Below are 16,398 nucleotides of genomic sequence, written 5' to 3' on the forward strand. Positions count from 1 at the left end.
ATTTTTCAAATATCATTACTTTTTTTAAAATAACTCAACTCTCTTGTATTTATATTTTGTTTTTATTTGCTGATTGGTTGGCTAAATATGGAGCAGACAGTAATGACGCTTTGAAATATGGACCTCTCCTCCAACACAACTAGATTTTATCTTGTTCCTCGAATCCTTCGAAGTGTTTAAACACGAGTTGCTTATTCTGTTTTTACGTTATCTCGTTCTTTCATTCTTTCTCGGTTGTTTCGTCTAGAAAAAGAAATAAAATGATTGTTTTAAAAGATGTTTAAAAAGTAGTTATATAAATTTTTTTTTTTGGTAAATTAATTAAATTTTTCTTCAATACAAATATTGAGGATTTTGGTTTTAATCTTTATAAATAAATTGGATGTTGCCTTTTTATTTTTATAAATTTTAAAATTTAAATTTATTTAATTATTATTAGATTTTTAAAGATTTTTCCAAACATGTTTGGAACATTATCAAAAATTTCTTTTACAAAAGAAACATTCAACATAAAATTAATTAAATATATATACGCCAAAATTTCAAAATAAAAATAATAAAAATTTGAATCTAGAAAACAAATATTGAACTTATTTTTTGTCAACACTAAGAGACAAAATTAAGAGACAAAATTACTCAGTGACACATCGCCCGTTTCACGACTTTAACCATTCTCCTTCTGCAACCTTCAACAATAACAACCCAAACATAAAATTTTCTTCAATTATCTCATTGTTTTTTTATTTATTTATTTTCCCTTTGATCAATTTCCCTCTTTCAGTCTCTTCTTCTCTCAATTTCCCTTTTCTGCTTTTACTGCGATCCCTAATTTCTCCCTCAAATTCCCTTTATGTTTCTTTTGAAACCCAAACAAACTCAAATCAAACCAAGAAAATAAAAAACCCATAAAACGGAAGAGAGAGAGGAAGCTTCTAGGGAGAGAACAATGGTGGTTGATGAGTTCGACAGTGGTGGGTTGAGACAGAGAGGACGCTGGTGGTTAGGGAGATCGACGGCCGTGGGTTGAAAACAAAGAGAGAAAAAGTGACTGAAAGAGGGTTTGGAGAGGGCGGTGCTGGTGGTTTGCTGGTTAGGATGAATTGGTTAAGAAATTAAATTTAGGTGTTGTTTGTGGTGGGTTGGATTCTGGAAGCAGAACAACTGATGACATCTCGTCATTACATAATTTTATATGTATTTTGATCACATTTTGGAGTTCACAAGACAACTTATGCAGCAAGAAAAGCAGAAAAACTGAAGAAAATAAAAAGAAGCAAAACGTGTCACGATTGGCAGAAATGGTGACATGATTTGAGAAGACCAAAACATGCTCTCGACATTGATGAAAATGTGTCACGATGACCAAAATGTAACACAATTTGAGGAAACCCTAATTCAACTGTTTGTTATTCAAAGGAAAACGTGTCACGATTTACTTAAAACGTGACACAATTTTGGGCGAATTTCTGTGCCTATTTAAGCTGAAGTCTATTCCTAAGACAATGGTTACGATTGGAGAAGAGAAAAGTGCGATTTTGAGACTACAAGACAGTTAGGAGGGCGATTTCTTCAACCTTTTACAAGTTCATGTATGTTTGGATTCCTATATTGATTATGCTATTTGTAAACTCAATTATCTCAATTTTGAGTAGCTAAATCTCTTAGAGATTATGTCTGAGATGATTCTTTGTGACCCTAATGGATCCATGTTGCTGTGAAACTATATTTATTGTGAACGACAATCTAGTTTTTATTCAATTCAATTGTTCTTAATACTTTTTATATCCTGATCAAATAAAAACATGATTTAGTGAGAACGAATGACTACCGACCATAACTTTCGACTTAAACCTAATTGAATTGTTCTAATAAACATGGTTAGTCTAGGAATGGATAATCGTTTGTTAGTGATATTAGGTTAACGTGCTCAAACCTTCAAAGATTATTAGACTACCTAAGAAATTAGGGGTTGTAGTTCGAGAAGAGGGTCCTAACTCAAGGGATTGATTATGACTATTTTGTTAACTATCTTGGAACTAGAAAATCATTCATAAGAATAAGTGCAGTATACCAATTAAGAGAACATAGATGATTTGAAAGACCTGATCTCATCTATCTCTTATTCTTTACAACCAATCTTTATTTTCAGTTGTTACTTTTATGGAATCAAACAAATCAACTGCCTAGTGGCAAATCAAAATAACCTTTATATATCCTATTTAATAACGTACTAGAATTGTTGAGATTAAAAGCAGTCTTCGTGGGAACGATATTTTACTACTTCGATAATTTTTGGTACACTTACCAAACTTCTATCAACAACAACAACAATTGTGAAGGGTAACATAAACTGAAAAAGAAAAAAAAAATCATCCTGAACGATGAATCTTGTGTTGTGTGTGTTTGTTGATTGCAGTGATGATCCATGGCAGTGTATTTGTTGATATGAATGAGTGTTGTTTGTTGTGTGTTTGTTGTTTGTTAAGTTGATGAACGAATATTGTTTTTTTGATGAACTTTTTTCTTTCTGGGTTTTTTTTTTTCTTCATGAATCCTATGAAGATGATGAAGAACACAAGGGAATAAGCATATTTTCTAGGCAATTTCTACAGTAGACTCACAAAATTTGAGTGTACCGGTACACCCATGTTTAAATGAATAGTTTAACGAGTTTTTTTTTTTTTTTTTTAGAAAAAATATATTTTCTATCAATTACAATTATAATAATTATATTTTATTTCTCAAAAGTGTCGGCAAATCAAAATTCAACTTTTTAAATTTTTATTACTCATAATAGTGAATATTGATTTTTTTCAATAAAATGTTAAAAAATTAGTATGATTCTTATAAAGAATGAAATAATGTTTTTTCTTGCGAAATAATATTTTCTAAAACATAAAAGTCGACAATTATCTCTTTATTACATAATAATGATCGTTAACTTATTGATTTATGAAATAGATGTACCAGTACTCCTTAATTTAAGGTTGTACCATAGAAACTTCCTATTTTCTGGGTTTTTTTTTGTCATATGGGCTCTTACTAACGGAATTTTTAATTATTTGACGGAGGAAAAAGTGAGGGACTTAAACGTACCTTTTATTAATTGTGGGACCAAAACGAAAACTCGAAATTATTTAATGGACCATTGGAGCAAATAAGCCAATAATAAATTTTGAAGAGAGTAATAATTATAAGGGTTAATAGTGCTTTTCACCCCTGTAATATAGGTCATTTCCAGTTTTCGCCCCTATAAAATTTTCGGTTTGATTTGCATCCTTGTAAAACTTTTTTTTTTCTTCCGGAAAACACTCCTCCTCCATCCAACTCATCAAATACGCATATGTGGCGTTGACTTGGCTTTTTTTTTTAATTTTTATTTATTATTAATTGTCTACATCAGATTTTATTTTTTAAAATATTTGAAAATTAATTTTCAAAAATAAAAAAAAATCAGAAAAATATTCAGATTTTTTTCCATAAAATTTAAAAATCGAAAAAAACAAATATTAAAAATATCATAAAAACAATAAGATTTTTTTGAAAATTCGGTTTTTTTTTTAAATTCAAATATTAAAAAATCACAAAAAATTAGAAAAAACAAATTCGAGGTTTTAAAAAAAAGTCATATTTTTTCCATAAAAAAAAACAGTTTTAAAATTTTTTCTACAAAAAAAAATTATGGAAAATGTTTGATTTTTAAAAATCTGGATACAATTTTTTAAAATATTTAGAAGAAATTCATATTTTTTTTTTCGAAAAGTTTATTGCAGATTTTTCAAAATTTTTTAATGATTCTGGAGTTTAATTTTCAAAATAAAAAAAAGTTAAATTAGAAAATACAAATTCAAAATTTTTAAAAAAAAAAGTCATATTTTTTCCCGAAATAAAAAAGAAGTTTAAAATTTTTTCTACAAAAAAAAATTCTGAAAAATGTTTTATTTTTAAAAATCTGGATACAAATTTTTTAAAAAATTTAGAAGAAATTCAGATTTTTTTTTTCGAAAATTTTATTCCAGAAATTTTAGAAAAAAATTATTTTCAAATTTAAACAAAAAATAAAAAATTTGGAAAATATTTTTCGTATAAAAAAAAATCCTGAATTTTTTTATTTTCAAATATTGATTTTCAAATTTTTAAAATTTATTTTATTTCTAAATTAATATAAATGAATTTATATTATAATTTTTTTAAAAAAAATAGTCACAAATGCCACATGTAGCCTTAGAAAAATAAAAAATAAAATTAATTATACAGTCAGCACGCCACATAAGCATATATGCACAATCAACATGCCATACATTGTACCACGTCAGCAAATATGTACAGTCATATGGGGGAGGGGTGTTTTCCGAAAAAAAAAGTTTACAAGGATGCAAATAAAACCGGAAATTTTATAAGGGCGAAAATCGAAAATGACCTATATTACAGGGGTGAAAAACACTATTAACCCTAATTATAATTATTTTGATAATTTCTTGGAAATTTATCATATGATTTAATGATGTGGACACGTTTAGAAAATAGTATTTTTTTGAGGGATAGAAACTAGTATTTTGAAAATAGGCTATTGGAACAAACTTTGATTTATTATAAAAATTTCAAATAAATAGTGAAAGTGGAGAAAATGCACCCAAGACGGTGGTTGATTATTTTTTTTTTTTGATAGCAGAAGGTGGTTGTTGTTATTAATTTTTTTTTAAAAAAAAACAAAAATGAATTATATTATCATAAATAACGTAATTGTTGAAGCACAAGGCGTGCCTAACAATCACGGAAAGAGCAACATCCTGTCAAATTACAACAAAGTCAATCGATGCTCATACATAAAAGCGGGCTCGACCACCAATTATGTGTACCAAAATTAAAGACCACATTACTAGCTTTCGACCACCACAAGGTATGAGATTTTACTTTATCTAACAAAAGTGGCATAGAACTTTGACGGTTTCTAAATAACCCGTCATTTCCTTCATTCCATAAAACGCAAACACACTGCAGCCAAATCAAATGGAATAAGGATCGACGGAATTTCAAGCCTCCTGCATATTCAATAAATTGCATAAAATGATCTGAAATAACAAGAGAATCTACATCTTCGACACCAAGCCAAGCCCGCACCATAGGCCACAATGCGCCAAAAATTGGGCAAGACAAAAACATATGAGTCACATCTTCAACATGCCCACACCCAGTAACACAAAACCGAGCCTCCATAGGTAGAATTCTGCGCTCTGCCAAATTGTATTTTGTAGGTAAACGATCCCTCAATAGCTGCCAAGCAAGGATTGAAACTTTTAGAGGAACCTGTTTATGCCAAACTAACTCCATATTTTGATGAACATGAGGTTGTTCCTGTGATGTCAACATATCATACACACCACGAACAGTATAGCCTCTAGTAATAAATCCATACACTCCTCTACCAACTCCTCCTCCCACACCCATAAACGACGTCGCCACTGCCACGCTCCCCCACCCTCCTCCCACGAATAGTAGTTTCTTGTTATTAAACTTGTTTTTAAATATTTCTCCTTCTAAAAGTTTTATGAACACGTCTAAATCAAAGGGTGGATAATTTAAAGAAGGGTTAATAGTGTTTTTCACCCCTGTAATATAGGTCATTTTCAATTTTCGCCCTTATAAAATTTTCGGTTTGATTTGCATCCTTATAAACTTTTTTTTTTTTTTCCGGAAAACACCCCTCCCCCATATGACTGTACATATTTGCTGACGTGGTACACTGTGTGGCATGTTGACTGTGCATATATGCTTATATGGCGTGCTGACTGTATAATTAATTTTATTTTTCTAAGGCTACATGTGACATTTGTGACTATTTTTTTTAAAAAAATTATAATATAAATTCATTTATATTAATTTAGAAATAAAATAAATTTTAAAAATTTGAAAATTAATTTTTGAAAATAAAAAATTCAGGATTTTTTATTTTTACGAAAAATATTTTCCAAATATTTTATTTTTTGTTTAAATTAGAAAATAATTTTTTTTCTAAAATTTTAATTTCAAAAATGATTTAATAAAAATCTGGAATAAAATTTTCGAAAAAAAAAATCTGAATTTCTTCTAAATTTTTTAAAAAATTTGTATCCAGATTTTTAAAAATAAAACATTTTCCAAAATTTTTTTTTGTAGAAAAAATTTTAAAAGTGTTTTTTTAATTCGGGAAAAAAATATGACTTTTTTTTAAAAATTTTGAATTTGTTTTTTCTAATTTAACTTTTTTTTTTTATTTTGAAAATTAAACTCCAGAATCTTTAAAAATATTTCAAAAAAAAAAAAATGAATTTCTTCTAAGTTTTTTAAAAAATTGTATCCAGATTTTTAAAAATAAAACATTTTCTAGAATTTTTTTTTGTTGAAAAAATTTTAAAACTATTTTTTTTTGGGAAAAAAATATGACTTCTTTTTTTAAATTTCGAATTTGTTTTTTCTAATTTAACTTTTTTTTTTATTTTGAAAATTAAACTCCAGAATATTTAAAAAAAAAACTGAATTTCTTCTAAATTTTTTAAAAAATTGTATCCAGATTTTTAAAAATAAAACATTTTCCATAATTTTTAAAAATGTTTTTTTTTTATGGAAAAAATATAACTTTTTTTTAAAACCTCGAATTTGTTTTTTCTAATTTTTTGTGATTTTTTAATATTTAATTAAAAAATAACCGATATTTCAAAAAAATCTTATCTTTTTTTCTGTTATTTTTAATATTTGAAAAAAAAAAACTTTTTTTTTTCGATTTTTAAATTTTATGGAAAAAAACCTGAATATTTTTCTGATTTTTTTTATTTTTGAAAATTAATTTTCAAATATTTTAAAAAATAAAATCTGATGTAGACAATTAATAATAAATAAATTTTTTTAAAAAAAGCCAAGTCAGCGCCACATATGCGCATTTGATGAGTTGGATGGAGGAGGGGTTTTTTCCGGAGAAAAAAACTTTTACAAGGATGCAAATCAAACCGAAAATTTTATAGGGACGAAAATTGAAAATGACCTATATTACAGGGGTGAAAAAGCACTATTAACCCTTTAAAGAAACAAAATTATGTTATATTTTTTTTTGAAGAAAGAAGAAGCAAAATTATGTTATATGAAGAATCTTTTTTGAAACAATTTATAGGATAACGAAAGATATACAAATAATATAAGTATTAATATAAAAATCAAAGCAATAGAGAAAATAAGAACACAATAAACTAAAACATAAAAGAGAGATTTATCATAAAAATTGTTGCTAAATAATTGTAAAACTAAAACAACGAAATTTTCTTTAAAAAATTTAACGCTGTCACATTATTCAATTCATGTATGAACTCAACACCTTACATTATTTGATTTTTGAAGTTTGGCAACCATGAAATTACTACAATCATACAAAACCCAACACAAACACTAACATAAAACAAGACTTGATAGAATAGGGCAATTAATCTAATCTAAATTAATACCGACCAACTATGATAAAGTCTTCATCATCAAGAACTTCAACATCCTTTTCTCCAACAAAATGATCTCTTCCAATTTGCTTCACCAATTTGACAAACTCAACCCTTCTTTCCCTACTCAAAGGTACATATGGTAGCCTAAAAACAGGCTTGATAACACCAAGTTGAGCAAGAGCAGTGTTCAAACCAATTGGGATAACCTCTAAAGAAAGCCAATCAAACAAAGGAATAAGCTTTGAATTCAATGAAGGATTCATTCCTTCATTCATGAGTTTCACCATTAAACTAGGAATCAAGTTACTTGCAAGAGACACATCTCCAATAGCACCTTCATGACTCTCCTTTTGATTTGCAGTCCACACAAAAATTCCTTGACTTGCATACTTTTTCACTCTCTCATTTGCTATACACTCTTTGATACCAACAAAATTAGGGTTTTGAGCCAATATTTCAACCACACTAGGAGGAATATCTTGAGCAGTTCTTGATGGGTTGTTATATAAAATGATAGGTCCTACTGAAAGTACACTTTTGTAATGAGCAACCAAACCTTCCATTGAGGTTTTTCCATAGTAAGGGTTTATTTGAAGTGATGCATCCATTCCAACAGCAAAACCTTGCTCAGTTAGACTAATTGCTAGTGATGTTGAGTTGCTTCCTGTATTACCAATAACTTTGACTTTATCGCCGAAAGAGGTGACGGTGTGAGCAATAAGCATTACTTTATCATTCAAGCTCATTAAATGGCCTTCACCAGTTGTTCCAGCAACAAGAATTCCTTCAACACCATTTGCAATTTGCATGTTTACTAGGTTATCGTATGATTCAAGATCAATTTGACCATTTGGTAGGTACGGAGTTTTCACCGCAGTCATCAATCTCAGACTCCTAATGTCGTCAATCGATTTCCTGTAAATTAATACAATATATTTATAAGTGAGGCTTAAAACAAATTTTAATATCTTTTTTCGTGATTGTTCAAAAATAAATATCTTTTTTCGTCCGTTTATCGGGCTTTTTGCATATAAAATCTATTTTTTTGTTTTGTTGGTGGACCTTAACCTAGAACTTTAATAGCCTTACCCAAAGGTCGAGTGGCCGACCTTGTATGCTCATCCAAATTAAATCTAAAAAGTGAATGATCAGAGATTGAAATATCATATATAATTAAAAAAAAAAATTGAGTTATATTAGTTTTAAAGCTTGAGATGGTTCTGTCCTATGAAGCACGGATACGGATACCCGACACGACACAAACACTGATACGTCAACAACACTAATAATTTGAGAAAATTACATAATTCAGTGTAATTATATACGTCGTGTTAGGACACATCTAATCCGAGGAGTGTCCGTGCTTCACAGTTACAAAATCAATGGCAGTGCAGAAAGCAAGAGAGAGCTCTCCTGAAATTCTAGTTAGAGAAGTGACTCCAAATATTTATGACCTGATCTACAGAATGCATATATAAATTCAAACATGCATAACATATTCAATACATACAATATACAATAACTTGCAAAAAAATTTTCCTACTGGAATAAAATATAAGAAAATTCATCATTCAGTGAAGTGAAGTAATCCTACCTAACATTCATCTTTGTGCTGCTTTGGGCTATGAAAATCAGGCAAGAAAAATGCTTGTTGAAGGTATGAGACTAGGAAGAGAGCAAGAAGCGGAGGAGACTCACATGGTATATTTGGCTCTATATATAAAGGAATACATTGAGTGGATTAAGACTTTTCAACATTACATGCTCTTCGGCTGTCCGGCTTTTTGTTTGTTGTTTTCTGTATCTCTTTGTGTATGTCTTGTACTCTTGGTTTATCTTTTGTAACCGGTGATTGTTTCTTTTGTTTGTTATATTTATATACACCAGTGTCAAGACGACCCTTAACGTATATATTTTTCCGTTTATATTTATTAGATGATAATTGTTGATTATTGACTCAAAATTTGATGGACGAAAGAGTGAAAAATTGTGGCCCGATTTGTCCAAATTGTGGTATGATTTTGAGTGGTTTTGGAGACATTTGTCTTGGAAAAAATCGGGGCCTGACTTGTCAAAATCGTGACCCGATTTTGGATAACGTTCAGATGTTCATACTACTATGGGAAATTGGGGCATGATTTTATCGGGATCTGGACCTTATATAATGCTTCATTCTTCATGTTTTGTGTGTGGCTTAGAGAGAGAAACTTGGAAATACAAAGGAGGTAACTTTATGTTTAAATGTCTTTGTAATGAGGTTCTCTTGGGATTGTAAACACCTTGGGTAGTGAGATTTCACCGTTGGGAGAATCAAAAAGCTTTATTTAATATTTTCTCATAGGATTCATTGAGAGTGTAGGTGAATTGAAAAATGGGTAAAAATTAGTGTTTTCTTTAGTGTTTTCTCTTCGAAGAGAATTTTCTCTTTTAAATATCAATATTCGAACTCTAGACCTTTTAACTCCTTACATCTTTATTTTATTAGCTCAACTAAATCATATGTCCCTCTCCTCCTTAAATGTGTTATAAATAAATATTTTCACTCTTGTAAAAAAAGAAATATTTTCGTAGAGAAATTAAATTAGTATATATTATTTAATTTAAGGGACTGCATTGTTATTTTTTATATTTGAGCAATTAGTTATTCTAAGAATGAAAAAGAAATTCAAGGGAAACCCACCTTTTTCTAGGATGATAAAGATGTAGATTTTCTCTTTTCCTTGATTCTCTTATCCATTTCTTCTCTTTGCCATCACCAATTTCCTCATCTTCTTCTTGAAACCAAATTTATTTTATCTTTCTCTCATTAGATATTCGCGATCAAAGCCCCATCTTTTTTAGACCTCACCCTAAGAAATAAAAATGGTGTGATTGTATAAGAGTGAGTTTGCATGTAGAATTTGAAGAAAGGAAGATGAAGCCTTATTTTTATCCATCCTTCCTCATTCTGTCTGATCTCTCTCTCTCTCGCCCCCCCCCCCCCCCCCCCCCCCCCTCTACTGTTCCTCAAATTTCTATTTTTTTTTACAAAGGACTTCAACCGGAAACAACATGTAGAAGCCAAATGAAAAGAAAATTAAAAATTGGAGAAAAGGGAATATATATATATATATAGAGAGAGAGAGAGAGAGAGAGAGAGAGAGAGAGAGAGAGAGAGAGAGAGAGAGAGAGTGAGTGAGTGAGTGGGGAAAGAGGTAGAAAAATCAAGCTTCATCTTCCTTCTTTCAAATTCTACATGAAAACCCACTCTTGTACAATTACACAATTTTTATTTCTTTGTGTTACTTGGGTCTAGAAAAGAGAGGGTTTGGATCACCAAAAGCTAAAGGAAAGGAAGATTAAATAAGTTATTGGGTTCAAGAGGAAGATGAGAAAATTGGTGAAGATAAAGAGAAAAGTTGAAAAAAGAATCAAGCAAAGGAGCAAATAAACATCTTTATCAGCCTATAATAAGGCGAGAATCCCCTTTTTCCTTATTCCCTCGTGTGTAAATTTATATAATCTAATTTTTGACGTTATGGGAATTGAAATTAATTGATGAAAATTAGGGTTCAATATGCATGTTAGAATTAAAAATTTGACATTCATTTTTCAATTAATCTCATCAAAACAGAAACTTTTGTCCACTTTTTTTACTGTGCTAACTTGTGTAAATTATAAACAACGTTTTTTTATGAAGTTTTGATTAAAATTATATGTATAGATGTTTGTGACTTTTAAATAGTAACAACCATGTTTATTTTTTACAAATAATATAACAAATATATTAAAAATTCTTATCTTTTTCATTAACACCAACAATATAACATTCTTAAAAGCAAATTTGTTTAAGTTATAACTGAAATAAAGAAAAATACAACCAAAAAAATCAAGTATTACCTTTATATACTGTTATATATGTAGTTTTAAGCCAAGTGATGCTTCTCACCATGATGAATCATAAACTAATTTAATAATATATTAAACATAGTATATGATCGCCATCAAAATGTTCATAAGGTCTAACTCAACCGGCAATGCCAATATATTATTATGTTGGACTTCTTCACCTGAATTTAAACCTAAAATCTAGTTGGGCGTAAGTTTTAGGGTGGTGTTTGCCACTTTGTCAATAGATGCAAAAAAACAAAAAAAAAATGTACTCGGTTTCAGGGTGGTGCTTGCCACTTTGCCAACAATCTGCCTATTTCTAGACCCAAAGAAGAAGGTGCAGAAAAAGAATTACTCTCTTCGTTTCTTTTTATAAGACTACTTTACAAAAAAAAAAAAAAAAGTTCTTAAATATAAGATTATCTACAAATTTGTAGATGCATTTATTACTCTTTTTCCAAATACACCCTTCATTAATATTATCGATATACCTTGAAATACGAAAAATTGACAATAAAGATCTTTATAGACACCTGACAAAAAAAAAAGATCTTTATAGACAATGGGTAATTTGGAAATAGTAACATACATTTGTGACAAATTTATTACTCCCACAACTTTTTTTAATACTCGTGATTTTTATAAAATAGTCTTATAAAAAGGGACATAAGGAATGCTAAAGTAATAATACATTAAGTTAACAATAAAAATACATCTCATGTTGACCACACACATTCATTCATCTTCAGTTGTTGACACCATCATCATTGAGATGAATTCCATGAATAACTTTAGACATTCTTCCTCCCAAGATAACAAATGTCTCCTCTACTTGAACCTATGAAACCACCTCCCTTCCACCCATTCCACTATATCACACACCAAGCAATGTTTGTTGATTGGACAAAGCAAATAATCTATAAATATCGTACTTTAGCCTAGTATTAATGATCCACAAATCAAGCCAAAATAAAGTTCTCCCTCTATGGCAGTCTTTCCAATCACCGGATTTTGGAACCAAACCGGCCTCTCCATTGTCAAGGAGGCCCACTCCTCTTCAATCCATCCACAATAATGATGATTTGGAGGTATAAATACCTAGATCTATGATACAAACTATTCTCTCCGTATACTTTGCCTTCAACACTTTCTTCCAAAAAACACTTCTTTCCGACAAAAGGTACCATCTCAATTTAAATAATAAAGATCTATAAAAAAAATCACATCCTTTGATTCTAACTCTCCATTCTTTTTCGTTTGACACACCTAATTCCACATTACCCAACATATCTTTGTTTCTCCAGCTAGCCCTCCCCACAGAAGATTCATTTGCTTCCGGACAATTTTCTTCCACATATAAATCAACATTTTAAAGAACGACATAAAGAAGATGGAAATAGACCCCAATACTGAATTTATAAGGACCACCTTACCACCAAGACTCACATAACAGTTTCTCCAAAAAATGAGTCTTTTTTCAATTTCCTTTACAACCGGATCCCATAAAGCCCTCATTGAATTCGCCCCCTACCGGAAGACTAATGTAAACAAAAGAGAATTTTCCCACTTTACAATTCAAAAATCTTGTCAAGATTTCCAAAAAAAATCATTGTTGACATTTACTCTCATCACCCTATTTTGAAAAATTGACCCTTAACTTGAACACCAATTCAAACCACTTAAGAATCACATTTATATGCTATAATTTCTTCACACAAGCCTCACAAATAAGAAAAGTTTCATTCACATATTGTAAATGAGAAAGTAACAACTCCGAGGTCTCGTACCCCTTGAAGAATCCCAAGTTCACCGCCTTAGTCATGAAAGCACTTAACTCCTCCAAAACTAAGAGACAAAAATAAAGTTGCAACCGGATCTACTTGCTTAATACCCTTATTAATGTTAACTTCCTCGATTGCTCTCCCATTCGCTAAAACCAACAAATCCCCCAAAAACACAAGTTCTCATCCACCCTCTTTGTTTCTCATCCAACATGAAAGTCTTTATCATGCAATTTAAGAATCTCCAACTAACCGAATCATATGCCTTTTCAAAATCTGTTTTCCTAATAAAACACACCTTATTTGATCACATGGCACGGTCCACCACCTCATTAACCACTAACACTGGATCAACCAAAATACCCCCCCTTAATAAAAGCTTATTTATTTTTTGAAATTATTGAATCTATGACCACTCATAGCCTCTCTGCCAACACTTTAATAGATACTTATATAGACTCCCCAAAAGTGAGATAAGACGAAATTCATCAATGTAGTGAGGGTTATGAACCTTTGGTATAAGAGTAATAAAATAAGAGTGGAGATTCTTCTTCGTTCCCCAAATTTCTTTAAAGAAGGCATAGTCAAACTCATCCAGAATCAGGCTCTTATTCCCATCCAATAACTCTGCCGCCTCACCAATCTCAATATCCAAAAACTCCTTTGACAACCTCCTACTTTGTTCCACTGAGAGACAAGGAAAATCCACCCTATCAAGGGTTGACCTTACCCAATGAATTGACTTCGATCTTGAAAATACTCACAACTTCACCTCGAATCTCACTAGGCATTTCCACCCATTCCTCTCTCTATTTACCGCCACAATAAAGTTAATCCTCTTCCGAATCTTCACTCAAGCGTGAAAATAACTTGTATTCGCATCATCCTTTTTGACCATTTTCCACGGGATTACTGAAACGCCATACTATCCTTGCACTTTAGAAGTAACGAAAGAGCATGGAAATTTTCCTTCCACCCCCTACTCTTCATCCGACAAAACACTAGTATCGCTCTTCAACTCCAAACTTTCTCCTCTCAAAAAAAAAAAAACTCCAAACTTTCTATTCGGGACACCATACATCTACATTAATTCCATCATGTGGAAGTGGTTATTCAATTCATTAAAAGTTAGTAAAAATTTATTCTTTTCAAGACAATATTTCAATACTTCTTTTCTTAACAAGTACCTTTAGACACTTTCAATACTTCTTTTTTTAACGAGTATCTTTAGGCACTCATTAACTGAATCTATTTTTTTTTCTTTTTTATCGTAACACCCTTCATATTTGTTGCTACAATAATAAATACACTAGGTGGAATTCAGTGCAATTAATTATACTGATAGTTTTGAGTCATATAGGATATGATAATTGAAGAAATAATAAAAAAGGTCCAACACGATTTATTGCATGTTGTTCAGATGTGAAACTGAGAACAGTAAATGTGACAGTGTCCAAAATGGCACCCTTACAACACAAGTAGTGCTATATATGGACTTTTTGAGGAAGTGTTAGTCCATTATTGAGAATGATCTTTGGGAACTGCTGATTTATAGACTATAGCAAGGAGAAAAACTGAGGTAGAGGTACTAGACAAACTAGGAATAGAATCCAAGGAAAAGATTGATATTAAATAAACAAAGTTATTATATATGCATGTTGGCATTGGTGGAATAATAATACAGTAAAAGAAGCTGAATGAGCTAGGGTTTCAAGGAGCATCTATTCCATACTCAAGACAAAATTCTGAGTTATCAATCTCTATAAATTTTCGTTTACCCTTTATTATTCAAGTTTAATTTTGATACTCTTTCAAGGCTTTACATCATCAACAAGTTAATCACACACCCAATTTGATGAAAGAATTTAAAAGTGATTATTATTAAAATTAAATATTTTTAACAATTATGTATACACTAATACCGTAAAATAAATCATTTGTACTCCCTCTGTCCCAAGCAAAAATTGATCAACAAAAGTTAATGTATTTGGTTCAAAATTTGTATCAGATACATCAACTTATGTTGACCCCATATATTTTGGAATGGATAGTATATCGATATCCAATTAAATTATAAAGTTTCATAAATTGGATAGTTGTCACCGTGACTATAGTTTAATTGATAAAAACATTGTATTATATATGTATGGATCGGAACCCTCCAAACATCCACTTATTCACCTCAAATGATGAATTTCTACTAACTAAACTATTAATTAACAAAATCAATATTGGGCTGTTATTTATTAAAATATTTGTCCATTACTTATATTATATACTAGTAAAATATAATCAAATGTTTGTATAAGATTCTTTTATAGTAATTAAATGTTAACCTACCTCAAGTTTGATACTTGAAGTTGAATCCCATTTGTTTGTCTAGAAAGTGCCAATGGCACATAGAAGGATGAGAGGCTTTAACATTTTGCTCTTGAGGTCTGTTTGTTCTGGTTGTTGCCTCGTAAAGGAACCTTTTTTTTTGTTCACAGAGCAGCGCACGTGTGACCCAACACCCAATGTTCATCTCTGCCTCCATAATAAACCCTAATCAACTGAGATGAGACAGACAAACAGAGTGAAGCCCATAACCCCCATTCTTTCTCCTTGTATATTCCTTGAAATACATCAATTTCACTGTCCAACATCTGTTAATTACTTTCTAAGAGTTATCAATTGTTATTATAAAAATGATAATGATAATACTATAATATCTATATACATTTAGCACTTAATTATCTACTTCCTCTGTCCTAATTTATAAGACGTTTTGGACATTTCATGTGTATTAAGAAACATAACTAATTTTATATGATAAAAAGGATAAACGAAAACGACTTATAACTTAAAGTCATTTTTTTCTTTTCAAAACGACTTATAATTTTGACAGAGAGAGTAAAATTTAATGGACGATGAGTTTAGGGATATCGAAGGAATACCGGCTAAAAGACACACGAATATTTACCTATCCAATAAAAATAAACTGAAAGTTTAACACATAACTTGAGTAGATAGACTCAAGTGGTAAATTTAGTTTCTCTTATAGTAGGATCGATGAAATAAATAGGTTAAAATTTCGACTAAAATAACTATTGACCAAACCTTATTTATTTTTTGGTCGAATTTTATATTAACAAAGTGTTCATAAAGGAGGGTTAACCCACAAAAGAAGAAAAAAAACTAAGATATAAGAAAGAAAAAATTAAGAAAATATATACACCCTCTGGTCATTAATATAAGTAAAAATTTATTTTTTAGATACATTTAATTAATGATATATGTGGTCT

At 30.1% G+C, this 16,398-nt stretch overlaps 1 protein-coding gene across 1 annotated transcript; it reads right to left on the minus strand.

The window, feature by feature from the left end:
- Nucleotides 1–7,451: 7,451 nt before the first annotated feature.
- Nucleotides 7,452–15,759, minus strand: LOC25501010 (4-hydroxy-tetrahydrodipicolinate synthase, chloroplastic). Its single transcript, XM_039829010.1, has 2 exons — nt 15,602–15,759; nt 7,452–8,378 (listed from the first exon to the last, which is right to left on the minus strand). Exons 1-2 carry the CDS (start codon nt 15,757–15,759, stop codon nt 7,466–7,468), a joined length of 1,071 nt encoding a protein of 356 aa, XP_039684944.1. The 3' UTR covers nt 7,452–7,465.
- Between the last annotated feature and the right edge of the window lie 639 nt (nt 15,760–16,398).

This window comes from Medicago truncatula, chromosome 8, assembly GCF_003473485.1.
Source record: "Medicago truncatula cultivar Jemalong A17 chromosome 8, MtrunA17r5.0-ANR, whole genome shotgun sequence".
Lineage (NCBI taxonomy): Eukaryota > Viridiplantae > Streptophyta > Magnoliopsida > Fabales > Fabaceae > Medicago > Medicago truncatula.